The 26,740-nt window shown below is 56.8% G+C and overlaps 1 protein-coding gene across 9 annotated transcripts in view; it reads left to right on the forward strand.

The window, feature by feature from the left end:
- MAD1L1 (mitotic arrest deficient 1 like 1) overlaps nt 1–26,740 on the forward strand; it is a 352,049-nt gene that overhangs the window by 298,679 nt on the left and 26,630 nt on the right. For 3 of the 9 annotated variants that reach the window (XM_057695713.1, XM_057695709.1, XM_057695712.1), the window contains one exon: nt 11,395–11,687. The exons of 1 other annotated variant lie outside the window; for it this stretch is intronic. In XM_057695713.1, coding sequence (XP_057551696.1) covers nt 11,395–11,553 — 159 coding nt within the window. In that variant the 3' untranslated portion in view covers nt 11,554–11,687. Of the gene's footprint in view, nt 1–11,394; nt 12,186–26,740 lie in introns of those variants that run through there. 5 more of the 9 variants (XM_057695706.1, XM_057695708.1, XM_057695705.1 and 2 more) reach the window with 5 other exon arrangements.

The raw sequence follows: 26,740 nt of genomic DNA on the forward strand, positions 1-26,740 counted from the left end.
GAAAAAAGAAAATTCCGTTTTGAGATCAGATTTTCAGTCCTGCCAAAGATGAAAAACAAGGCAGTGTACAGATGATCTGGTGCCAGGGGTAAGGGGGCGGTCGGCACAGGCCGGCAGCACTGCTCACGGGCTGGGGCCACCAGACGTCCCCGGGCGCACCTGCGGTCTCCAGCAGGGACGGGTGGACCCGACGCGGGCCGAGCGGGCTCCCACGGGCCATCACCTGCCCGAAACACGGGCCATGGCAGGTGTGCCCCGAGACGGTCATCTCCTCGCAGTCAGGCCCGCGTCCCACCGCCGTCGTACCCACGTCTGGCGGCAGCAGCAGGGGAGGCCGTGTGGGTGAAGGAGGAGAGAGCCCCCACTTCTGCCCAGGCCAGCCCGTCGGTGGAGGGAGACCTGCGGCTGCGGGATCGTCGTGTCGGACGTCTGTGCAGCAGACCCGTGTACAGCCCGGCCTGAAAACTGGGGAACATCGCCCAGGTGTCACGTAGCAGTGTTGGGGAGGCGCCAGGGCGGCGGCAGGGAGCCGGCTCGCTGGGAGAGGGGAGGGCACGTCCGGCAGCAGGGCCGTCGTGGGGGAGAGGGGCTGGGACAGGTGAGCCGCAGAGAGAGAGGAACGCGGGTGTCGACAGAGGCGGGGTGGCGGACATCGGTGTGCCACCCCTCTCTCCGCTGCCGTCTTCAAGTCACAGTCTTGGCCTCCTTCAAAGTTTGGGGGGAGCTCTAGGTTCTTGGCATTTTCATATTAATTTTAGACCCAGCTTGTCAGCTTCTACACTAAAAGCCTGCTGAGGTCTGATGAGGGTTACGCTGAGGCTGTGGATCACGTGGGGAGAATTGCCGTCTCGCCAGTACTGAGTCTTCCAGCCCAGGGACCGTTTCCCTCCGCGTCCCCAGGGCACGGGCGCGCCCCGTCTCTTGTCGGAGTTGTCCCTAAGGAGTTCCTGTTTTTGATGCTATCGTAAATTGTTTTTCACTTTTAATTTCTTTTGGTTGCTAATATATAAAAGCAGTTCATTTTTGTAAAATTGATTTTTAATTGTACAGCCTTGCTGACCTCACGTATTAGTAGCTTTTTAATATATCCTGTTGTGTTTTCTACAGAGACAGGGACGTTATCTGGGAGTAAAGACAGTTGTCCCTCTGCCTGTCCGAAGGTTGACGTCCCTGTATTTCAGCCCCCCAGTTTGGAGGGTTTATTTCTTCTTCTTGCCTTAACATCTCTGGCTAGACCCTCCAGAACAGCGATGGGTGGATGTGGTGAGCGGGAACGTCCTCGTCCCAGGTTCAGCCTGAGGGGACTCCTTCCGTCTGAAGCCGGAGTGTGGTGTCAGCTGTGGGTTGGGCAGAGAGGCCCTTTGTCGGGCTGAGCGAGTTCTGGTCTCATCCTCATCTGCTGAGGAAGCGTTTGCGGGATGCATGCCGGGTTTGGTCGGATGCTTCCTCTGCCTCTGTTGAGATGCTGTGGTTTTTCTTCTCTAGTTTGTTAATGTGTCGAATTACTTTTCCTCATGGTAAACCAGCCTTGCATTCCTGGGATAGAACCCACTTGTATTACCTTTTCTGTATGTTGCTGGACATGCATCGCTTACTGTTTTGTGTAGAATTTTTGCGTCTGTCTTCCTGAGGATTATTGAACCGTATTTGTCGCTTGTTGTTACCGTCTGATCGTGGCGTCATGGGGATGCTTGGCTCACAGAATGAGTTGGAGAGCGCTCCTCCTCTTCCATTCTCCTAAACAATTTATGTAGAGTTGGTATTACGTATTCCTTAAATGTTTGATAGAATTCGCCAGGAAAGCCATCCGCCCAGCCTTGAAGGTTTCTCTGTGAGAAGGTTTTCACAACAAACTCAACCCCTTTAATAGCCGTAGGGCCGTTGAGGTTGTCGCTTTCCTTTGTGGTGCTCTTGGTAGTTTTGGTACCTTCCAGAGAGCTCCTCCATTTTGTTTCAGTCGTCGAGCTCGTCGGCAGAGAGCTCATCATGCCCCCTTACTATCTTTTTAACATCCGCAGAATTTTAGTGCCGTTACCCCTCGTTCATGATACGAGTAATTTGTCTTCTTTTATTCCCGGTTAATCTCACCAGTTTATCCATGTTATTAATCTTCTGGGAAAAAATCACTTTTGGTTTCATTTTTTTCTAATGCTTCTCTATTTTCTATTTCACTGATTTCTGCTTTCCTCTTTATTTCCTTTCTCCTGCTTATTTATTTACTTTTGACGACACCTCGCGGCACACGGGATCTTAGTTCCCTGACCAGGGATCAAACCCTCGCCCCCTGCAGTGGAAACGAGGAGTCCTAACCACTGGACTGCCAGGGAAGTCCCTTAAGGTTGAAGCTGAAGTCTTGACTTGGCTCCTTTCTTCTTTCTCATGTAGACACTTAATGCCATAAATTTCCCCCCAAGCTCTGTGTTACCGGCACTCCACAAACCCTGATTATTTCTTTTTTATCATCATCCAGTTTCAAGTGCTAATTTCCCTTTTGATTTTTTTCTTTGACCCATAGGTTACTTTAGAAGTATATTATTAAGTTTCCATATATTTTGAAATTTTCCAGGTAGCTTTCTGTTATTACTTTCTGATTTCATTTCATTGTGGTCAGAGAGCATAGTTTGTATGAAATAAATCCTTTTCAATTTATTGAAATTTGTTTTAAGGTCCAGAATGTTTTCTGTCTAAGTAAATATACTCGAAAGTAATTTGTACTCTGCTGGAGTATGCTATAAATGTGAGGTCAGGTTTGTTCGATAGTATTGTCCAGTCTTCTGTGTATTTGCTCATTTTCTGTTTTCCTTTTCTATCAGGAGACAAGGAGCTATTGAAGTCTCTGACTATGATTATAGATTGGTCTGTTCCTTCTTGCATTTCTGTTGGTTTTTATTTCATGTATAAATTAATCGCTTTATCATTTTGAAGTGACCTTTTTCGTTGATGGTATCCTCTGCTCTGAAATCTAATTTGGTATTAACACAGTCACTCCGGCTTTTGGCTTCTGTTAGTGTGGTGTATCTTTTTCATATTTTTACTTTCTTTATAAGCCACATGTATTTGAGCCTAGCAAGTGTATCCAGTCAGACAATCTCTGCCTTTCTGCTGGGCTCTTCAGACTGTTTACATTTAAGTTGATTACTGCTCTGATTAGATTTATGTCATCTCGTTATTTGTTTGCAGTTGGTCCTATGCTTTGTTCCTCTTTTTCTGCCTTCTAGATTAATTGAATAATTTGTACAAATTCATATGTCTCATTTTTTGACTTAAGTATACCTTTATCGTGCTGTTTTACAGGTTGCTTTAGGACTTACAGTGTACGTCTTATCACAGTCAACTTCAAGTGACGTAATAGCACGTCACGTAGACTCTAAGAACCTTGGAGTTCCCATACTACACGCATAACCTTACAGTCCCTTCCAGTTTTCTCTTTCCTGCCTTATTCTCCTCTTTGAAATACATTTTACTTATACACATATTATAAACCTCACAATACTTTGCTACTATTTTTGTTTAAATAGTCAATTACCTTTTAAAGATATTTAAATAATACTTTTTTTTTTCACGTATTTCATACGCAGCTTCCACTTCCTTGTTTGTTGAAGGGATGGGGTGTTCTTCCTTCTTCCCGTGTACTCCCGTACTTCCGTCTCCATCTTCCTCCTCTGTGAAGGGCTTCCTTCAACACTGCTTGTAGTACCAGTCAGCTGGCGGTGAGTTTCTTCAGATCCTGCATGTCTGGAGGAGGCTTCCTTTTCACTGGGTGTACAACTCTAGGTTGACTGGCTTTTGTTTTGTTGTTGTTCTTTCTGTGCTTTACAGGCACAGTTCCACTGCCCCCTGGCTTCCGTGTTTCAGTGAGAAATCTGCTGTCGGCCGTTTCCTCCTCTGGTCCTTTGTCTGTTTTTCTCTGGCGGCTTTAAAAATGTTCAGCATTAGTTTTGAGTGGTTTCATCACCGTGTACTTTGGTGCCATTTTCTTCATTTATTTTTTGTGCTTGGGGTTCATTGAACGTGTTGGACCTGCCGGTTTGCAGTTTTCATCACATTTCAAATGTGTGGGTCTGTTATTTTTTCCAGGCACTCTTTTCTGTCCCCCGTGGTGGCAGTCCATCACTGGCCATTCCCCAGCCTAGTGGCTCAGTTTCCGAAGGCCAGAAGTCGGGAGCCCTCAGCCCAGCCCTCAGCGCAGGATCTCTCCCAGGCTGCGGTCACCTCGCATCTCGCCGAGAGAGGACTGGCCCCCATGTTCATACACATGGGTGTGGAGTGTGGGCGGTTCATGGCGGGGCACCTTGCGTCGTCAGTGGCAGGAACCAGAGAGGGAGAGCAGGTCAGAGTCACCGTCCACTGTGACGCCACCTCAGAAGTGACGCCCCTTCATCTGTGCCGTATTTTTTACTCAGAGTTCGTCAAACTCTAGGGTAGTGGGTTGCATGGGATGCCAGTGCCAGGAGGCAGGGTCCCTGGGAGCTGTTTCAGAAGCCGCCTGCACATGCACGGCAGCCTCTCCAGGGGCTCAGGCGCATGTGTGGTGCGTCCCTCGAGGGCCCCACGGCCCCACGCGTGCGCTTTTCTTTCTCTTTTGTTCATTTTCCCTCTCTTTCATTGTGAACAGTTTCTGTTTCTATGTTATCAGGTTCACTAAATTTTTTTCGCCAACGTCCGATCTGCCGTTAATCCCACCGAGGACACTTTTCGTCTCATACGCTTTTCATCTCATACTGTCGTCTTCACCTTTAGAAGTTCAGTTTTGCTCTTTTTTGCACCTTTTACGTCTTCAACATTCTGAACACGTGGAATAAAGTTACAGTAAGGGATTTCATGTTATCTGCTGATTCTAGCATCAGTGTCGTTTCTGGATCAGTTTCAATTGATTGCTTTTTCCCTGCACTGGGAATCACATTCTCCTGATTTTTGCATGCCCGTCATCTTTGATGGGTGCCAGGCGTGGTGAATTTCTCCCTGTTGGGGGCTGGGTGTTTTTGTCTTCCTGTGACTGCCCCCAAGCTTTGTTCAGGGGTGTTACTTACTTGGAAACAGATTCTTTCAGGTCTCGGATTACGATTTGTGAGCCGGGACTTCCCTGGTGGTCCAGTGGTTGAGATTCTGCATTCCACCACAGGGGGCACAGATTCGATCCCTAGTTGGGGAACTAAGATCCCACATGCCATGCAACGCGGGCCCCCCCCCCCCAAAAAAAAAAAATTTGTGAATGGGACCAGAGATCAGCACGTAGCCAAAGGTGATTGCGCTGTTCCTAAGAGGAGACCCTTCTGCACCCTGTGATGGTGGGGTGTCCTGGTGTGGCTGGTGGGGACAGGCACTGTTCCAGCTGCGGGAGCGTCTCCTATGGGGGTGGTGTTGACCTAATCCTCATGGGTGTGTTTCCTGGTCTCGGGTGGTTTCTTTCTCGTGCACTGATCAGTACCCTGCTGAGGACTCGGGCACCGCGCTCGGCCTTCCTCCAGGCGTGGCTCTCCTCTTGGGCGCTCTGTCCTGCGTCCTCTGGCTCCACCTGCGTCTCCCCAGACTCTCAGCTGTCCCTGCAGCTCAGAGAGCCCCCCGGCTCTGCCTGGGCCCCTCCCTCACGGTGCCTAGAAAGTCTCTCGAGGGGTAGATGGGGCCGTCACGGGGCTTGCTTCCCGTCTGCCGGGACCGTGCTCCTCACTGCCTTGTGTCCCGGAACGTGGCACACTGTGTGGGTCTCGTTTTCCCGGTCGCTGCAGGCAGGTGGGCAGACCTCCCGTCTCCCCGGAGCCTGCTGTGCGTTCTGATACGTGTTGTCATCTGAACCACCAGCAGCCCTCTGTGGGAACGCAGACACCGTGTCCCCACTTAAATGGAGGAAGTCCAGCTCAGAGAGGTGAAGTGAGCTGTCTGTGGTCACACAGCAAATAGGAGAGCAGCCAGCGCTGAGCCCAGCTTCTGACTCTGTCTGCCGTTCATCCAGCCACATCGCTCTTCAGACGATTCCACGGCCCCTGTGGGCTCCTCACAGAATCGCTCTGAGGCTGTGACTTGTCTGGATGGAGAGTGAGGAGGGGGAGGCTTCCTGGATGCCGGCTAGAGGGGACACCTGGCCCCTTGACAGAGGCGACAGTGGGGCCAGGGTTGGGGGAGCCAGGCCTTCGGGGTCCTCTCTGGCCCCTGACCCCCGACCCCTGACCCCTGCAAGCATGGGAAGGAGGCCGTCGGCTTTGTGGTGCCCCCCCCCACTCCCCCTCGCATCACCCCATCTGCCTCCCTTAACCGTCTCTGCCCCCGACTCCAGGCGGCCTCCGCTCCCGTCCACAGGCCTCTGCCCGCAGGGACCTGGAAGGAGTCCTTGGGCGCCCACCTGTGAGCGGCAGGGCTCCTGGAAATGACCGCTCGGGGCCTCGCCGCCCCACGTGTGCCCTGCCCCCCTCGTGAGGCTGCAGGAACAGCTGCGTATGGGTCTAAAATGGAGCATCTAGGAAGATGGAGGGCTGTATAAATAGAATAATAATAATAATAATTGTGGGTTTGAGATCAATCTGCAACCGTTGGGGTGCCTGGCCTTGCCCCCCCCCACAATCACTATTGGGAAAGGTCACCCCTAGCCGGGGACGGTGAATTCCAATAACGCTGGTATAATTAGAACATGCAGCATTTAGACATTTTTCGGTACAATTGAGCGGGGATAATTGGGTGAGCTATTTTCCCCGCGCTGGACGTGCTTTTCTGCCAGCTTCCGGTCCCTGGAACTTCGTGCGGGGACAGGGCTCTCCGCTTCTGGCCGTCGTCCTCACCACTTGCTGCCCTGTTCCTGGGTTGTGCACACGCATCAGCGCCTGCTGGGGCTTCCCGGTGGCCGCTGGTCTGGGCAGCCACGCCCAGCCAGCCTCGCAGGGTGCGGAGGCATCTGCCGTAGGAGGGGGAGGGGGACCAGGCGTTGGGGGGGGCGGGGATGCACTGACCGGCCCACGGAGGGCTGGACAGGGGCCTGGGTGAGCCGGGCGAGGGAGGGAGCAGCCGGTGTGGGCTGGGAGCGCGAATCCTCGTGGCAGAGGGGAGCCACAGGGGGCTGTGCCTGCGTCTCTCCCGCGGACCACAGCGGGCGGGCAGCGCAGAGACGTACACAGCGTCTGCAGGCTGCCAGCAGCACACTGGATGTCACCTGCGGCCCAGGACCCCTGGGGCGGCCAGGGGCGCCCCCAGAGCTGCCCTCCCACGGGTGGGGTGGGTCTGGGAGGAAGTCGGCAAGGTGTGTTCTCCCCCCCCCCCCACCCAAGGTGAGGCAAAGCTCACACCAGCCCTGGGGGTCGGCAGGGTGACAGGGCGGCGTGGCAGGATGTCCCTGTAGCAGGGATGCTGTGTGAGTGAGTGAGTGTGTGTGTGTGTGTGTGTGTTTGCCTGTTCTCAAAACTATTCAGCTCTTGTGGATGTAATTTATAAATTGTTTTTTCTGATTACAAATACTACGTGCAGTCGTAGTAAAAACCCTGGAGCTGCAGAACACCACGACGAGCCGCCTTTCACCTTATCCCCTGTGAGCACCCCCGCCGGCGCGCCTCCGCCGGCGCTCTTACCAGCAGCCTTGTCCTCGCTGTCAGGGCATGTGCTGGGGTGGGGGGTCCCCGGGGGCACCCCCAGTGCAGGCTCCTGGGTGTCCTCCAGCGCAGAAGTCCCAGGAGGACGGTGGCCGACAGGGCCAAGCGGACCCCCAGATCAGCTGTGAGCGTATGAAAGCGCTTGGAATGTGTTAGAGCCTGGCTGGAGAAGCCCTGACTCTGTTCTGAGGACGGGGGCACTTCGATTTCCTCGCATCCTAATCCAGGCGGGAGCCTCACCCTCCCCAGGCGCAGAGCAGTGTCCGCTGCAGCCGGGCACCTTGGAGGGCAGGCAGCGGGCTGGGCCTGAGACCGGCCCGCCCCCTGGACTGGGCTCACCTGGTCACGTGTGGCCCTCGAGCCAGGCGCCTTTACACGCCTGACCCCTTCTGTCCAGCACGGTCAGCACGTCTTACTGAACAGGTTGCTTTTTTAAAAATGGCGCCCTGGGGACTTCCCTGACGGCCCAGTGGTTAGGACTTCGCCTTCCAATGCAGGGGGTGCAGGTCCGATCCCTGCTCGGGGAGCTAGGATCCCACATGCTACTGCAGCCAAAAGTCCAAAACAAAACAGACGCAATATTGTAACAAATTCAGTAAAGACTTTTAAAAAAATGGTCCACATCAAAAAAGTCTTTAAAAAAAATGTGCACCCTGGTTTTAAATGAACAGCGCCTAATTAGAGTGTAGTACAAGGTGCCTGGGGACCAGGTGGCGTTGAACACAGGAGGCTCACGGGCACATCCTGGGAACACGGCAGCTCCGTGGAACCGGGACGTGGGCCCAGGGCACCACGTCGGGGAGGAGCCGGGAGCCGTGGGGTTTGCCTGGAGCGGGGTCGAGACCGGGAAGGAGCACGGGGCCCCTCCTTCCCGCACCCCCACCCGGGTCGTGAGGGCAGACGGCTGTCCGGCGATGCCGGCGGGTGGGCGAGGGCCCCAGACGGCTCCCGCGGGTAGGGGTGCAGCCGGGCCCGCTTGTCGGGATAGCGGCTCCGGCACGGACACCTCGAGGCTCGTGTGACTCACGTGCAGAGCAGTCAGGACCCCGCAGCCTGCAGGGGCTGGGGAGGCACCCAGAGCACCCCCGGGTCAAGGCGGAGGGGACGGCCACCTCCCCGGGGAGCAGAGTGGGGGGGCCGGGTTGCCCTTCAACACCCCCTCCCCCCCCCCCGGCCAGGAGACGCGGCCGCCCTCGCAGTACCCCCGCTCCCTCCACGCCCACCCCGCCTGTGCCGAGCCGACCGCTGCAGGAGAACCAGCCCTTCTGACATTTAGGGGAAAACTCAGAATCAAGAGCAGGAGGCAGAAATGAAAGGATTTTCTTGGTAAAGGTCAGAGTGGTTTCTCTTGTTTTTGTTTAAAAACGGCTTGTGGTGAACGATGACAAGGCTGAACGTGTTAGCGGGCACGGAACGGGGCGGGCTGCCCAGAGCGGGAGGCGCCGCGCACTCCAAGGCCACGCGCAGAGGTCGGGAGTCGGGGCGCGGGCCGAAGCAGAGCTGCAGCCGGCCTCTTCCTTGGGGCCTCAGAGGCCCTGCGGTGCCTCCCGGCCTGGACCTTGTCGGGCCTCCTCTGCCCTGCCAGGCCCGCCGGGCGAGCAGCCTGGGCTGCTGGCCGAAGGGACCTTGCGCTGCGGACGGCTCTGCTGGGTGTGGCCCACCCCTGACCTGGAAGGTCTTCATCCCCAGGGAGAGCCCACGCTCACCCCAGGCAGTCGCTCCCCTTCCTCCCTCCCGGCCCCCCGTGCCAGCCCCGGAACCGCCAGGCTGCCTCCTGTCGCGCGGCTCTGCCCGCTGCGGCACCTCTCTGCCGCGGACTGGCGCACGTGGGCGGCCGTGCGCGCGGAGCGTCGTTCCTGTCGCGGCTGAACCACGTCCCGTCCGTGGCCGCCCTGCACTTACCTGTCCGTCTGTCCGTCGTGTGTCCCCTGTGGTCTGGAATGTTGCTGCCGTGAGCACGCTGTGCCAGCTCCCTGTGGACGTGTGTTTTTGCGTCTCGTGGGCACGTCCCCGGGGCTGGAACTGCCGGGTCACGTGGGTCACCGGTGAGGAGCCGCCAGACCACTCGCGCCGCGCCCGCCTGCCTGCTCCCCCGCGTCCCTGCAGCCCGTCCTGTCGCCTGGATCGCGTCGTCCTTGCAGGCCTGGGGCCGGTGGGTAGGTGGGCTAAAGACAGACGGTGGTGTGGCCGTTTGTCTGTTCTTTGGGAAAATGTCCGTTCGGACCGTTTGCCCGCTTTTTAACTTCATTGTTGAGTTTTAAGAGTTGCAAGGGGACCCTGCACGCGAGTTGTTTCTCAGATGTGTAGCTTGGGGTAGGGGGTGCATTTTGCGGGGTCTCCGTGGGCCGGGAAGGGCGTGTCCACCTTCCTCCGAGCCCGGGCTGCCCCAGGCTGGGCTGCAGGTGGCACTGCTCAGGTTTCTGGCGGCCGTTACGGGAATCAGTGCAGCGGACGCCCAGCGAGGCAGAGCCAGGGTTCAGGCTGGCAGGCGAGTTTGGGGACCAGCGAGGAGAAGCCTTCCCTGGTCGGAGCTGCCTGGGAAGGTGGGGGGTGGGAATCCCTTCCAGCCTGGGATTCTCCGAACAGAGTGGCAGCTGTCATCCTCCGCGCAGGGGTGGAGCTGACCGGGTCGGATGGTGAGTGGGTAGTCCTTCCGTTTGTGGGGGGCTGGCCCTCGGTGGCCGCCACCCCCTCACCTCCTGACCCCCCTGAGCTGCCTCACCAGCACCACCACCTCTCTGAACAGGGTCGCGGGCCACAGGCTTTTGTCTGGTGTACAGCAGCCTCTCCCCAGGCCTGGCCCCCAGCCCACCTGAATCCCCAGCAGGCAGGCCCTGGGTGTCCTCGCTCACCTGGGATGGGCTTGCTGACAGGTGAGGCCCACGTCGGGGTACCCCACGGGGGTCAGGCAGCCTCGCCCTGCCTCTGGGAGCGTGGGAGCTGCCGCAGGCCCGCCCGAGGGAGGCAGGGAGGGAGCTTCACCGTGAACCCCCTCAAGTCTTCGGGCACCTTTGGACCTCTGCCCACCCCCCGCTGCCCCGCACCCCCGGGACCACCTGCCCTGGGCTCAGGCCTGTCCTGTGGCCCGGGCCAGCCCCGCGCCGTCTGGGCCGGGGTCTCCCGAGCCACTGTGCTGAGTCCCCCGAGCCCTGTCCTCCTTCGTGGCCCTTCCCAGTTATAAGCGATGTGCGCATAAAGAAGCGTGGCGGGCGTTGGTCCCTCTTGGGCTCTCCAGGACTGCCTGGCCCCCGCCTGCCCCCTTCAGCAAGCCCCACGCGTGTGTAGCTCCCAGCCACGCCCCCAGCTGGGAACCCCTCTGTCCCGTGCCTGAGGCCTCACAGCCGGCAGACACAGGATTTGAACTCAGGCGGGCGCACTCCAAAGGCAGCCCTGCTGCCCATGGCAGAGCCCCCGCCCCTGGTGTGCAGCGGTGCCCGAGGGCAGGGGGCGAGGCCCTGACACGGCGGCCCCGTGGCGTCCCCCCGGAACACGGGGTGGTGCGAGACCCGCCCCGGAGCTCCTGCAGCCTGGTGGCCGTCACGGGGCCCTCGCGCCCGGCACAGGCGTCCTCACGAGGCCCGGGGCCTGAGGAGGAGCTGTGAGCTGGGTCCACACCCCCGTCCTGGCTTCCAGATTCCAGAAGCATGGGTGCGAACACCCCCCCCCCAGGAGGCCCGAGAAACGGCCTCCCCAGGGGGGAACGTGCCTGGACTTGGGCAGCAGGCCTGTCCACGTTGGAGCGGGGGTGGCAGGGGAGGGCGTGGGGACCCACCCGGGCCCCCGCCACTAACGGCCTCTCCGGTGTCTCCCGCCCACCCTGCAGGCCGCGGGACCCTCGGGCACCAAGATGCAGCTGCTGGAGACGGAGTTCTCGCGGGCGGTGCAGGGGCTCATCGAGCTGCACCTGCTGCAGCAGGACAGCATCCCCGCCTTCCTCAGCGCCCTCACCCTCGACCTCTTCAGCCGCCAGACCGTGGCCTAGCCTGCAGCCCCAGCCCCGCGCCAGCCGTGCCCTTGGCTCCTGAAGGTGGAAGCAGGCGGCCGGCCAGCGTCCCAGCGCGGCCCTGCCTCCTGCCCAGACGGGCTGGGAGTGTCACAGCCGGGTGGGGACTCCTGAGCGCCACCCGGCCCCCGGCCCAGGCGGCCTGCCCCCACGCACAGGACTCCTGTGGGCAGGCTCTGGCCGGGGGGTTAAGCGGCTCGGGTGCCCCCGCGCCGACCCCTGGGCTCACGCCCGTGCTGCAGAGACAGGCCACCGCCGCCTCACCCTCCGTCCTGCAGAGCAGCTGTGAGGCCCCGGGGGGCCCTCGGGGAGCAGGGCTCTGGGCCGGCTTCCTGTCCCCTCCCCGGTGTCCCCCGCCACGCTCTGCTCTGGGGTGAACGTGGGCCGCCCGCCAGGCTCCCCACTCTTATGAAATAAAGGCTCCTCAGCCCCGCTGCTCACCGTGTGTGCGTCCGAGCCCCGGGCTGACGGCTCCCTCCGCGCACAGCCCGGCTCCCCAGCACTCCACCCTCCCTGGTGTGACGTCCCCGCCCCCTGTGCCCGGCAGAGGCGGGTACACATGGCCTCGGGCGCAGCCTCACCCACGGCGCTGCCCCCCCGCCCAGCGGGGTCTGAGGCCACTGTCGGGGCAGGCGGGCGGGGAGGGCCCTGGGGCCGTGGGGGCGGCACCTGGCGCTGCCCTTTACGCCCCGCCCCCGTCACAGTCAGCTCCAGATTTCGGACCTGAACGTGTGCCTCAGGCAGACGCGGCCCCGCTGGGTCCAGGGTCGCAGCAAGGCCGGCCGCAGGCTCACAAGGCTCTCCTGCTGGAACCCAGAGCCCCCTGCCGGGTCAGCCCCTGATTCGGCTCGAGGGGTTGCTGTTCCCACTTCACAGATGAGAAGGCCGAGGCTTGGTGTGCGGACGGGCTTCCCAGGGCCACGAGGCGGCTCGGAGCTGGACTCTGGTCGGGCCGGGGCCGTGCCGCTCTTCTCACGCCGCAGACGCCCCCCAGCCCAGCTCACACGGGAGGAGCGAGGCTGCGTGTTTCCCTGTCATCACCCAACGGGACGGCCGCGACACTGCTGGGCCAGGCGGAGGGTGGCCCCGGGGGTCCGACACGTAGGGATGACCCCAAGGTGGGGGTTTCCGTTTGCCCCCAGCCCCACCCTGGAGCAGTCCCCGTTCCCGGGGCCCCGGACGCATCGGCACCGAGCGAGGTCCTTCTCGGGCCCTGAGACCCTCCCCGCGAGGCAGGGGGGTGGGGTCTCGAGACCTGTGGGCCCCGGCCTGCCTGCCCCCTCAGGAGCCCCAAACCCGCGGTGGCACTTCCCTGCTGCGTCGAGGGAGGAGGGGGGTCCCACAGATGCTCTTGGGCCCCAGGCCGGGAGCAGGGGGTGGGGGAACCAGGCCCTTCTCTCACTTCTGCCCCCGTCCCCCGCCCCATGGAGGCCTGGCCCCGGCCTGCCTCCCGTGTGAAATTGCTGAATTCAGGTGCCGCCAGCAGTAATAAAATGCTCACGTCAGAACGTGACACAAAATCATGAGCCCATACAAATGCACCGCGAGGCCCTTGTGTGCACACGGGCACACCCTGCACGCACACGGCGCCCACGGGGGCCGGCTCCCAGACGGAGCGGCCGTGGCCAGTCCCCCCCGGGCAGGCGGGAGCGGCCGGCTCCTGCCGAGACCGCCCAGGGAGCGGGGTCCCGCGGGCCGGCGGCGGGAGGAGCCGCACGCAGGCCGGAAGGCCGGGGCTGTGCTAGGACGTGGGCCGGGACTGAGGCTCTTGACCTCTGCGCGGTGGTCACCTACGCGGGGGTGGGCAGCCCGGGTGGGGAAGGCCCCTGCTGGGGGATTTGGGGCTGAGGAGTCGCACTCCGAGACCGGGGGCCACGCTCGCACCACGGCCCCGACGCCCACGGGCGGCGCGTAGCCCTGAGGCCAGGGGCCAGGTCGCCCTACCCGCTGCCCGTCGCGTGCCGCGGGTGCCTCGGCCGCGGGACCCCTCCGCACCACCTGTCCGCGGCCTCGTGTCCCCTCCCGAGAGTCAGTCCCTGGCAGATCCTGTACTGGCGGAGCCGGGGCCCCTGCCCGCCCCCCGGCCCCGCTTCTGCAGGAGGACAGGGTGCCCAGTGGCCAAGCCTCCCCCAAGTCCAGCCTCACCTGAGCACCCAGACGTGCTCTCATCCCTGCCCTGGGCTCCCCACCTTTCTCCACAGTGAGGGGGTCCCCGAGGCTGCCCCCAGGTGAAAAGCTGCCCCAGGCCCAGGCCCCCCACCCAGCGAGGAGGCGGCGGCGGCGGTCCCCACCCCCCAGGGGCACGTTCTCCCAGGTCGACTCAGTGCCCCGCTGCTGACTTTGCCAGCACCCCCCCCCCACCTGCCAGGGGCTCCGCGTCCGCTTGCGTGGGAGCGGGGCCCGGAAGGTTCTGGTGCTGGCAGACCCCACCGCCGCCAGCTCGCTAGTGGGCACCGCCACTGATGACTAACTTTAAGGGATTCGTGCCGCGGCGATAAACCGTAATTGCCAGGATGGAACGGGATTTGGTGCACGGCGGCTCCTTCCAGCGTCCCGGAGGCTCCCAGGAGGACAGCGCCGCCTGCCGGGGCCCCCGTGGGCCCCCCCAGTGTCCAGAGTGCAGCGTTTGTTGTCTTTTCCTCTCCGTGAGTGCCTGGCTCACGTTCTGGAAATGAGTAAACCGCTGGGCTTCCTCTAGCTCCTCAAGACTCTGGCGTGGGCCACGACCCGCGGCATCGCCCCGGAGCCGGTGAGAGGTGCTGGGCCCACTGGGTCAGAATCTGCACTTGACGTGACCTCAGGGTTCACACAGCCCCTCCCAGTCTGCGAGGCTCCACCCACCCCGACCCGACTGAAACATCCCATCTTACAAACTCCTTCCTGTCTGTGAGGTGGTCCCCAGCCCGCGATGACCCACAGGCAGGACCTGTCTCAGGCCACAGCCGAGTCCGTCAGGCCGGAGCCTCCTGGCCGGGTCAGCAGCCCTCACGGCCCCAGCTTCTGGGTCAAGCACGGCCTGCTTTCCTCGAGGTTCAGTGTCACCAGGATGCCAGGGCCAAGCAAGGGGCCGGGCCTCTGTCCCCAGGGAGCCTCTGAGGGGCAACTCAGAGTCTAGGGCGGGACAGGCAGGAGTGTGTGCGTGTGTTGATGCATGTGAGTCACATGTGTGTGTGCATGGCTGTCACGTGTGTGTATGTGAGGACAGGTGGCTTTACCAAAGTGTTTAAATTCCTGCTTCGGGCCCAGAGAGGGGCAGGGCCTTGCCCAAAGTCACACAGCACGAGGTGCCAGCATGGGGGAGCCTTCTGGCTGCCGGCTGCCTGTCTCCTGGTGGTTTCCGTTTTCTTCTCGTTCTTCTCTGCATCTTCAACTGCACAGTTTTGATGCACTTTCAGCGTCAAAGAAAAAACCCTCAGCAGCAGAAATGTCGAGTGAAGGAGAAGCCCCCGTCCACCTGTGATGGCCACACACACCTGACATGCGGGCAGACAGCGCGATGTTTGGTCTCACTGGGTTTGTCTGTGGTTTTAAAATAACTGGTTGTTCTGCAGCTTGGTTTTTTCCTCACTTAACAATTGTCTTGGAAATTTTCCATAAAAGCATCTACTGATGTATTTCTTTGGGGTTTTGCTGTTGTTATTTCCAAAACACTTAAGAAGTTTTATTGAAAACAATAACCTACAGAAACACCAGATTCTCATTTTAAAGTGAAATTGACAGCATCTCGCAGAACTTCCATACCTCTGAACCATTTTGGTCATTACTTTAGAAACAAAAACCAAAACAAAACAAACAAAAACTGATTTCCAGGTTCAAGTTAACCGGTCTCGCCTGGACACCTTTCTCTTGGTTCTGGTCCCCACCCTATTCACGGCTCCAGATTTTCCAGAGTGAGCAGAAGGTTTGGGGTGTTTTCCAGTTGGTCAGTATTTCTGAGAACGGGACGCCATGGCGAGCCTCGGACACGCCAGCCCGCGTCCCACCCGTCACCCCCCAGCGGGGGCCTTCTTCCCAGAACCATCCCCCCCGCAAGTCTAGTCTTCCCTTGGGGGCCGAGCTGTGTCCTCCAGATTTATGTGTTGAATTCCTATGCCTCAGAATGTGACTGTTTGGAGACTGAGCCTTTAAAGAGGTAATTAAGTTAAAATGAGGGTTTTAGGCTGGGTCCTAATCCCATAGGACTGGTGTCCTTGTAAGAAGAGATCGGGACACAGACACGGGGGGTCGACCATGTGAGGTCCCAGGGAGGAGACGGCCGTCAGCACACCCAGGAGAGAGGCCTTGGGAGCAACCAGCACGCCGACACCTGGATCTCGGGTTCCAGCCTCCACGACTGTGAGGAAGTCCTGTTTAAGCCGCCCCGGCTGTGGCCCTGGTTATGGGGCCCGGGCGGACGCGCAGCCGAGCCTGCTCACCTTCCTGTGGCCCTTAGCACCGCCTGGCGTTTCTTTACGTGTGTTTTACTTATAACACACGTGTGTTACATACATGTACGCATTTTCATCAGCTTTAGTGTCTCCTCAAGAACCCACAGAACCACGCTGACGACAGAAATAACGTGCAAGCCACACGTGATTTGAAATTTTTTGAGCAGCCACATTTAAAAAGGTGAAATTAATTTTATGAGTATATTTTTTAACTTACATCCAAAATTTTGTTTCAACATATAATCAATATAAAAATTAGCTTTGCAGTATGTACAAATATTGAATCATCGTGCTGTAAACTTGCAACTAACATGTCAATCACGTGAGTTCTCTAAGTCACACACGTGAGTTGGCCAGACATCCGTGCTGCCGTCTCTCGGCCCCGAGTGTTGGGACGCCAGCATCTGCTTCCCACTCACCGCCCATCTGGGTTCAGAGCGGCCACGTCCCAGGCGCTCAGTGGCACGTGTGCACCAGCCACCACGCGGGACGGGCGACCCTGGAGCACCCGCGCCACAGACCGGGCCGTGTGGCTGCGGGTCCTGGGCACCTGGTCACGGGTGCTCGCTCGCATGTTGCAGGGAAACGGTCGTGCGTGTTGAAGGCGCTGCCCGACTGCCTCCCGTCTGGCTGATGAGTGGCATGTGCATCCCGGCAGGTCACCTGGGAGCTCGTGGAGATGCTGGCAGAGCTGGGATGCGCCCCCGCCTCCCCGCAAGCCCGGGGCCCAGGCAGCCCCAACGGGGGAGGGGCTCCGGGAACGTCTCCCCCACTTGAGCCTCAGTCCTTACATCCGGAAAATGGCCAGACGAGCGGGACCGGCTGTGGGCCCCTGTGAGCGCCCCCGGTCCTGCCCAGGGCCCCCGACCCGGCAGGCTGCGTGTGTGGCCTCTGTACATAGTGTGACACTATAATTAGTGCAATTACCAACAGCCTTCGTGCCTTTTTTCTCTTTTTTTTTTTCAAACTTAAAATGGAAATTAAATTTTGCACCAGGTTTACAGGCTGTTAACGGAATTCACTTAATCAAACCCTAACACCAAGTCCTTGAAAATGAGAATTAAAAAAGGTCTGCATTTGCATATTCATGTTTTTAATGGGGTTCAGAAGGTATATTTGCAACTGATGAAAAGGATTAATTAAACCTAATTTGCATTGGTGGAGCATCTTAACCCCTTCTGAGCTGGCCCGAGGCTGGGAGGGCCCAGACGGCCAGAGGGGCCACCCCCTGGCGGCCATGTGTCCCTGAGCCAGGCCTGGACTCTCAGCCTGTGACACATGGGCTCCTGCGGCAGCCATGACGGGGGCAGCCTGGTGGTTTTTACTTAAAAACAAACATATCTGGGGATTTCCTTTTTCTTCTAATGTTGTAAAATATTTGGAAAATGTGGGAAAGTCTCAGGAAGAGAATGAAAATCACTAATTACCCATCACCCTGAGGTGATCGCTGTGCGTGCTGGACGTCCGCCTTCCGGGCCCGCCCCAACGGGTGGGTGTCAGTGTGCGAGCGTGAGGTGTGCGTGCACGTGTCAATCCGTGTGCACAACTGCCTCCTCGCCCCGGCCAGCAGCTCACAGGTGTGTTGGAGCCAGCATCTTCCTGAGCTGTTATGGGGTGTTCCCACGAGATCCCAGCCTCTCGCACCCCTGCATCTCCCGCTCAAGACCGGATGCCAGAGACAAGCAGGCGCCAGCCCCGCGCGCGGCAGGTGGGGGTGTGGTCGGCGACCCCGTGGAGGAGGAGCGGTAGGTCACCGGTGACGCCTGTGGCCGTGGCCATTCCCGCGGCTCACGGTCAGGTGCACACGGGGGATTGCAGGCCGGTGGTCCTGGATGGGGAGGAGCCCGTGTGGCCGAGGGAGGAGTGGGCCTGAGAGAACCCAGGCTGCGGCGAGGCCGTCCGGGGGGCACGTCCCCCTGTTCTGTCTGCAGCGGCTGCGGGAAGGACTCGGGAAGGTGAGAGTAACAAGGAAGGGCCACGTGCAGGGCCACGTGCAGAGCCACGTGCCGTGCCGTGGAACTGCCTTTATACCGGCCTCCATGTAAGCAAGCTAACCTTTCTCTTTCTTCCTTATTGGGGCACATTTGATAGCCAGTCCAATGCACCGTTCCATGCAGTTCTGCACACGTAGACAAAGGCAGACACTTGTGTGCCCCCCACCACGTCTCCCCCGGCCCCCAAATCCCCCCACTTCTGAGTCTTTATGGTAATTTACGTGCTGTCTTAGCTCAGCTGCTATAACAAAACACCACAGATGGGGTGGCTTAAACAACAGACATTTGTTCTCTCGGATCTGGTGCCAGGAGGGTTGGTTTCTGGCGAGGGCTGCCCGGCTCGTGTCCTCACGTGGCAGACAGCCCTGGTATCCCTCCCCCTTCTCGTAAGGCCGCCGTCCTCGCGGACCGGGCCCCACCCTCGTGACCTATTTCACCTTAACCACCCCCTAAAGGCCAGTTTTCAAACAGTCACACTGTGGGTGAGGACTTCAGCATCCTGGGGGTGGGGGGGGAGCGGTCATTCAGCGCTGAGCCGTAGCTCTCGCCTAGCTCTAAAGGCGTTCGAAGCAATTTAAGCAAATCTGATGTATTTAGCTTGTGGTTTTAATTAAACATTTAGAAACATTTGATTAAAGTTTGTAATCAATATCTAAATATCTGGGAAGTTTTATTGGTTAATTTCTTTAGCTGGGATTCATGAATTGCGTGAGTGTTTAAATATTTAGGGGTACGTGCTTAACAGATTCGTAAGATGAGCAGGTTGATCACTGGACAGCACACCAAGGGCAGTGAGATGCTGCTGCAGACATCGATCCCTCGGAGACGGGAGAGGCCAGCGCGCCTCTCCCTGCCCAGAGGAGGTGGTTGGCCCAGATGTCGGGGGAGGAGTGAACCCGAGGGCAGGGGGAGGGGTCGTCGACACCCAAGCAAGCCGGTTGAGGTTGGGCAGACGGCCCTCCAAGCTCGCCCACCACCATGCTCTCCTCCTCGGCCCAGCGAGGACCCCCGGGGGCTCCTTTCTACTTTCACAACTCATGATCCAGCCACAGGCAGCCCACCGTTCAAAGGGAAACAGGATGGGTGGAGAAGGGGAGGACGAGGTAGGGATTTCAGGACATAAAAAGGCAGGAGCAGAACAGAGACGCTGTTGGAGGCAGGAAGGGAGCACAGCAGAGGCCGTGGGGCGTCAGGTCAGAGACCCAGGATGGCAGCTGCTCTCCAGACGGGCAGGTGAGGGGCGATGTGGTGGTGGGTGTGACCGGGGAGAGGATGGAGCCAGAGCAGTGCTCCAAGGGGAGGCGGATGTCCCAGCCATCGTGGGGGCCGTGTCCCCACCTAAAGGAGACTCAGTCTCCAAAGAGGCGGCCCCCAAGAAGAGCCCAAACCCACGACTTCCTGGACCGTCTGGGCCGGAAAGTGGACCCCACAGGGGAAAGCCTGATGCCAGGGGCTGCGGACCAGACCCAGGGTTTGATGGAAGGACGGTTCTGAGCCAGGAGTTCACGTTCGAGGACGTTGCGTTTCGTGAGTTAAAGCAACGCAAACACACCCCGGTACCGGGCGCTCGGAAAGCACGCCCACCTGTAGAGGCCGCCTCAGAGGCCCGTCCCAGTGGACCCAAGAGCGGGACGAAACTTGAGAGTCCACAGGGGGACGGGCTCCGGGCTTCGGAGCCCCAGTCGGCTTGGACAGAGCCAGGCCTGCTTCTGTGCGTCCGTCTCGGGCGGAAGGAGCACGGACGGCTGCTCTGGCGAGCGGGTGCACCAGCCAGGAGCTGCTCACGGCGCTCGGGCGTGCGGGAGGCTCCGCTTCCATCTGGAATTAACTTGGCCACGCAGCGAGGGACACAGGCCAGGGGACAGGGGGCGTGTGTGTGCCCCTCGGGGCCCCGCCCTGCCCCCACACCGTCTCGGAGCTGCTGGAGGCACCCCGGCCCTGCCGCCTGCACCCCGCGTTCCGCGCGCGGCTGTCCAGGGCCGCACACTAGGCGGCCGGGGCAGCTGCTCCGGACTCCGCGCCGTTGCTCAGCCTCATCTGCGTTGCCTGTGTGAGATCCCGGTGCGCGAACATACCCCGAAAACATGTTTCCCACTCACCCGTCAAACGGATGTTTGGACCGTTTCCAGTGTTTTGCTTCAAAAAGCAACAAGCTGTGAACGTCCCGGCGCGTCTCCTCGGGCTCGGGAGCAAACGCTTCCTTAGAACTGAATGAGGAGTGGAGCTGCAGGGTCGTGGCGTCTGCAAATGCTCAGCTTTACCAGATGAAGCCTAATTATTTTCCAAGGTGCCCAGAGGCGTTTGCCTTTCCACCAGCAGTAAACCCGCGTCCCCAGCGATGCCCTGCGCCCGGCCAATCGCGCGGGTGCAGCGCGGCGGCTCTGGGGTCTCCACGCGCGTTTCCTCCAGTTACCAACGGCGTGCGCATCTTTGCACGTGTTTACTTGTGAGAAGCTGGCCTCTGCGTACAGCCCAGTTTTCTGGGGGTCGTGGGTCTTTTACTGCGTTTTACGCTCCGTCACTCTCCCTGTGCTGTTTTACGTGGGAGACCGTCTCCTCCCACTTTGTGACCTGCGTTTTCACCCTCTGTGTTACTTGTTGATGAAGTTCTCCGTGTCAGCATAGTTGCATTTATCAGTCCCCTCTGTGACACCCAGCACGTTTGTGTCTTGTTTAAGCAGCCGTCTCCCCACGGTGAGGTCATAAAGATAACCCCCTACACTGTCTTCTACAAGTGATTTTTATTTATGGCGTGAGACAGAAATCCAATTTCATTTTTTCCACGTGAATAACTAATTCTCTCGGCAGCATTTGTTAAATGGCCTGCTCTCCCCCGAGCGGTCTTCCCCAGCCTGCACTGTCATAAATCAGCTTCCGTGGACCAGCAGGTCTGCTTCTGGGCTTTCCCTCATCTCCTTGGTCACTAAGTCCATCTCAGGGTTAATGCTAAACTATCTTAATTACTGAACTGCTCGCAGAGCAAGGACAGGGCCCAGAAGGGGGGCTTCTACCTTCCTGCAATAATCCTCTCTGTTGTTTTATAAAAGAGAACACTTCCAGTGTCTCACGATTACAGGTTGTAGGTGGATCATAGGTGGACATTTTCTTCAAGGTAAGAAAGTTCCAATCTATCCCTATTTCCCTAAGAGTTTTTGTCATGTGTGCTTTTACTGAAGCGTAACAAACATGAAAAGATGCACAAATCTTAAGGCGCAGCTCAGTGAAGTTTCTAGTTCTCCAGCACCCAGCACCCAGCGTGAGCAGGACATTGGAACCCGTTCCAGTGCACACCTCCCCCAGGGCGATCTCTCACACCTGGAGCACGTTCGCCTGTTCCTGAACTTGATAGATGTGAAATCAGACCGTAGGGGGTGTTTGTGACACGTCTGACCATGGTGCTGCCAGTGGTGCTTTTCTCCCAGCTTTTGATTATGGAAAAACATTTGGCGGAGATGAAAGAATCCAACAGTAAACACATGTACTCACCGCCTCTATTCTGCCATTAATATTTTACTACGTTTGGTCTCGCACATCTCTACCATCTATCATCCCATCCTCCCTTATCGCTTAATGCATCTCAGAGTAAATTACAGACATCAATACCCTTCTCACCGATAGCTCAGCCTCTGTAAGATTAACTAGAGTTCACTCCATGTTTGCAGCTTCTTTCTCCTGATGTCAAATTTACCGACGAAACGTAAAACTCTGAAGTGACAAATGCACACACATGTGAAACCCAAACCCCCAGCAGCACACAGAACCTCGGCTTCCTTCCAGAAATTTCCCTGTTCCCCTTCCAGGTCCGCCAGCTCTCTGGTTTTGCCCAGCTTTTTTGCGATACAGTTGACACCCCCCAGGTCAAGGGCACCCGGACTCGGCCTTGGTGGAGCTCCCACCACCCGCGTGGACGGCGAGGGCTCTGGTGACTCCGCCAACTCGGGGCCCCCGCCTCCTCTCACGCTTCCGCCCTGACGGTGCTGTCCAACCGCGGGTCTCACGCGGGTTTTCCTGGTAAGCGATCCGCCGGGGCCGGTGGGGCGTGTGTCGGCCCTTTGGGTGCCGCGCTCTTTAAATCTTCTGCACATCTGTCCGCGGGGTCGGCCGGCTCTGACTGCACCGCGCAGGTCCGGCTCAGGTTAATGAGCTTCCCCTGGGCTGGCGGCTAAGGGTTCTGGGTGGTTCTCTTCCCTGCCCCATGGGAAGCAGGAGGGGCTCTTCCCTGACCCTCGCTGGGAGAAGCCGGTGGAGGTAGCGCTCCCACGAGCTGAGCGTGGGACCCGGGACGGCTCCCCTGGGGTCACAGACAACAGGAGCCCGTGCACCCCTGGCTCGGGGTCCCTGCCCGGCGCGGCGTCCTGGACGTTCTCTCCGGTGAGCTGTGAGTCTCAGCAGTGACTCCATCTGCAGCTGGGGTCAGCGTGGCCCGCGGCCTCCCCTCTGGGCCGGGTCTGAAGGGAGGTGCCGGGTCCAGGTTGGTCAGCCTTCGACTTGTGGTAGGACAGAGTGACCATGCCGAGCTCCTTTCCAGGCAGGACCAGAGATGGCGAGTTTCTGCCTGTTTGTAAATTGGGTTGTTTTCCTTTTTCTTACTGGCTTGCAGGATATTCTGGGTATGAATTCTGTGTCAGGTGTGTGTATTACAAATAACGTCTCCTAGGTTGTGGGCTTGCCTATTTATTTTCTTAATAATGTCTCCTGATGAACAAAAGTTTGCAGTTTTAATTATCTCATTTATCACTTGTTAATGGTTAGTGCCTTTTGCATTTTATTTAAGACAGCTTTGTCTAGCCCAAGGGTATGAGGCTATCCTTCCGTGTCTTCTAGAAACTTTACAGTTGAGCTTTTATGTTGAGATATACGATCCGCCTCAAATTGGTTTTATGTGCGGTGTGAGGCCGAGGTTCATTTTTCCTTAGGGATATCCAGTTACTCTAGAACCTGTGATTGAAAAGGGCATCCTCCCTTCTGCATCACAGCTGTGCCTGTGTCAGAAGTCAGGGGCTGTGTATGTGCTGCTCTGTTTCTAGGCTCTACATTCTGCGCCTTTGGTCACTGATTCCACACTCTCTGAGTAACTGTAGCTTTCTATTACGTCTTGAAATAAGGTATCTAGTGACTTTTGCTAAATTTGTTACTAATGCTAATAGTTTGTAGGTTATTTTGGATTTACCAGGCTCACAATCATGTGACAGCTCGCATCCTCAGATCTGAGTTTTATCCTTTTGTCAACCCCTTGCCTCCTGCAGGAGCCGGGATCTACTGCACTGCGTTACATAGAAATGGGAGCCGGGACCTACTGCACTGCGTTACATAGAAATGGGCGTTGTGGCCGCTCTTGCTTTGTTTACAAAGGGGGCAATGGCTTACCACTGATACCATGTTTCCTGTAAAGTTATCTTGATACCCTTGTTTGACTTAAAGTACTGTGCTAGTCGTGATTTTCAGAGTTCTTATTGTGAAAAGCTGTGGTGGTTTAGCATACGCTTCTTCTGCATCTGTTGAGGTGGCCACGTGGCTTTTCTCCCCTACTCTGTTGATAATGGTGAATTACGTTGATTTTTTTAAGCGTTGAGCCAACCTTTGGTTCCTGGGATAAGTCCCATTGGTCATGATATACTATCCTTTTCAGACGTTGCTGCATTTGATTTGCTAGTTGTTTTAAAGCGGATTTGGGGCTCTACGTTAATGAGACATACACTAAAGTTTTCTTGGAGTGTCTTCGTCTGGTTTTTCTATCAGAGTGACGATGGCCTCATGATACAGGTGCGAAGTGATTCCTCTTTCTGCTCCTGAAAGTGTGGAGATTCGGGTTATTTCCCCCTTGAATGTTTGGTGGAATTTACGGGGAAGACATCTAGGCCTGGAGTTTTATTTCTGCAGTGTTTTTAAGTATGAGTTTCATTTCTTTAATAGACATAGGACGGCCCAGTTTATTTTTCCCTTGCAGGAGCTTCAGTGGCTTGCATCTTGCAAGCAATGTGGTCTTCTGAGTTACAGAATTTATGCAGACAAACTTGTATGTAATATTCCCTTAGGAGCGTGCAGGGTGTAACGATATCCCTTTTTTCATTTATGATACTGCCAATATATTCTCTCTCCTGCTCCTGTTCCTCCTCCTCCTTCTCCTCCTCAGGCTAAAGATTTGTTAACTTTATTGACCTTTTCAAAGAACCAGGTTTTGGTTTCATTGATTTCTCTCTGTTGTTTTTCGCGTTTCACTTTCACTCATTTTGGCTTTTTTAAACATTTCCTCCCTGCTGCTTGCTTTGGGGTTAATTTGCTTTTATTTTTCAAGTTTTGATGTGGATCCCATCAGAAACCACCGTCACTTAAGCAGGGGACGTTTAACACAGAGAACGTAATTATCAGCTAGGTCAGGGCAGAGTCCATAAAGATGCACAGGGACGTCGAGGGGCCCCTGGGGCTCAGGAGAGCAGGATAGACCTGGGGGGGGGGGGAGGTGTCAGACCTCCCTGAGGAAGGTGGACGGAGGTATTTGCTGGTTCTCTAGGCGAGAGCTGGTCCACGGCCCCTGGGGAAGCGGGACTGAAGCCAGGCAGGCCTAGGACACGCAGCCTCTGGCCGGGGACGGCGCCGGGAGGTTAGGGCCATGCAGCAGGGAGTCTGGGGGAGCCGGGAGCAGCCTGATAGCCTTTGGCGTCTGGCTCCCTGCCCCTCCGACCGCCCTGCAGCCTCATCAGCTCCGCCTGCATCACGGGCTGGACCCTCTCTCAAGGCAGAAAGCTGGGGACTCGGGACTCACTCGAGGAGACCGAAAGTAAGAAAAGCTAGAGGGGATCTGGACACTGTGGTGGTTAGGGTTTCCTGAACAGGCACATGAATTCCAGTCATTCTTCATTCAGGCAGAATATACCTCCTGAGTCCTATGTAACATTTAGAAAGATTGACAATCTATTGAAACACAACAAAAAATATCAGTATTTATGTTTGGACTATATTCTCAAACTGCAATGCAATATAACTTCTAATTAATAACCATTTTATAGTTAGACTTCTGAAATATTCTCTTAAGTAGTCTTGAGCCAAAGAGGAAATAAAAAACTGCACTTAAATTCTATAAGGATGAAGGGAACGTCCGATGTTTAATTGTGGGATTCAGCTAAGACTTTGAGGGAAAAAACTATAGGTTTAAATGTTTCCCTTATTGAGCAAAAAATAATAAAAGCCAAAACCTTAGGAAGACATCAAAACACACCTAAAAAGAAAACAGGAAGAAGAAATAAAAAGAATTTATATGAAAAAAAAGCCCAGATTATTAGTGACACGTGTAAACCCTCAAGCTGATTCTTGGAAACCAATATTAACACACGAAGGCAGGTACAGTGTGTGTTTTAACGAGGCATCCAGGTGGCTCCAATCGTGCTGAAGTCTGCATATCACCGTGATGGTGTCTTTTAAGGCAGGTATGTTAGCCTGACTGAAAACCACGGATGAGTGACCCCACCGTTCCCGACAGGCACGGGCTGCGTCCTTCAGGTGTCTGGGGACACCAGGAGGGGATGCCCTCCAGGTGTGGTCCACGCAGCAGCCGCGCTGGCGTCCCCTGAGACCTCACTGGGACCTGAGGGTCTCGGCTGCACCGCAGATGCTCTGAGTCAGAGGCGCTGGGGGCGGGCCCACAACTCTCCTTTAACCGGCTCACCGGGAGATCCTGATGGAGACCCTGGGGCTACTCCCTGCAAAGGAAAGTGAGAAGACAGGGCGAACCTGCAGCTGAGGAGGGGAGCTCTGGAACCTGCAAACAACACAGGAATACGAGTCTGTGAGGGTGCAGGTACCCCGGGGCCGAACGTGGCTCTGACACAGAGATTCTGTGCCCAGGGGGCAGGGCACCAAGCCTGGGACGCAGAGGGGCGTGGATCAGAGATCCCAGCCGCCGCCAGGACACACACCCTCCACGAACCCCAGCCAGGGAGGAAATTGTCTCAGCCTTAGTCCTGGGAAAGTTTATTTACTTTAAGTCCCCTGGGAATCCGTGGCACTGGCCAGCCATGCTGTGGGTTTGGAACGTGAATTTTATACTCTGTATGTTCTCCAAATGGCAAAGTAACAATTACCATTTGAAGTGGACCTGTAGCGCCCCAGGCACTTGCCCAAGGAAAACACAAAGGAACACCCCCAAAGCCAGGTCTCAGAGAATTTCCATGGTCAAGGTCAAAAATATATTGCTTTATATATTTATATGAAATACAAATATAATGGCATGGTTCTCTAAAATCACAAAACATACAAGAAAGAGATCACCCCAAATAACACAGAACTAGGCCCATAAAAACATAGCACAGGCAGGAGATGAGAGAGGCATGTTTCATATGTTTAAAGACAAAAATAGGAAAATAAAAACATAATAAAGAATATAAAAGCTAAGAACTATAAAATAGAACAAATATAATCATGAAAATTTTTAACCACTGGAAAATTAAACAAACACAGCTGAACAGAGATTTAGAAACTGATGAACTAAAATAGACCTGAAAAAAAAGAAGGTAACACAAGTTAAAGATAACTTTTCTTCCAACTTTAAAAAAAAAAAAAAATAGACCTGAAGAAAACACGCTGAAGGCAGAGCACGAAGAGGGCTGAACATAGGTGAACACTGCTGAAGGGAGAATCAGGGGACTGGAAGGGAAGCCCCAGGGATGCCTCACAGAGAAAGGGGTGAAAAGACAGCTTAGGAGACAGGGAAGGTCAGTTGAGAAGGTCAACGTGTGTAATTGGTGCTTC

The sequence above is a fragment of the Hippopotamus amphibius genome, chromosome 9 (genome assembly GCF_030028045.1).
Source record: "Hippopotamus amphibius kiboko isolate mHipAmp2 chromosome 9, mHipAmp2.hap2, whole genome shotgun sequence".
In the NCBI taxonomy this organism is placed as follows: Eukaryota; Metazoa; Chordata; class Mammalia; order Artiodactyla; family Hippopotamidae; genus Hippopotamus; species Hippopotamus amphibius.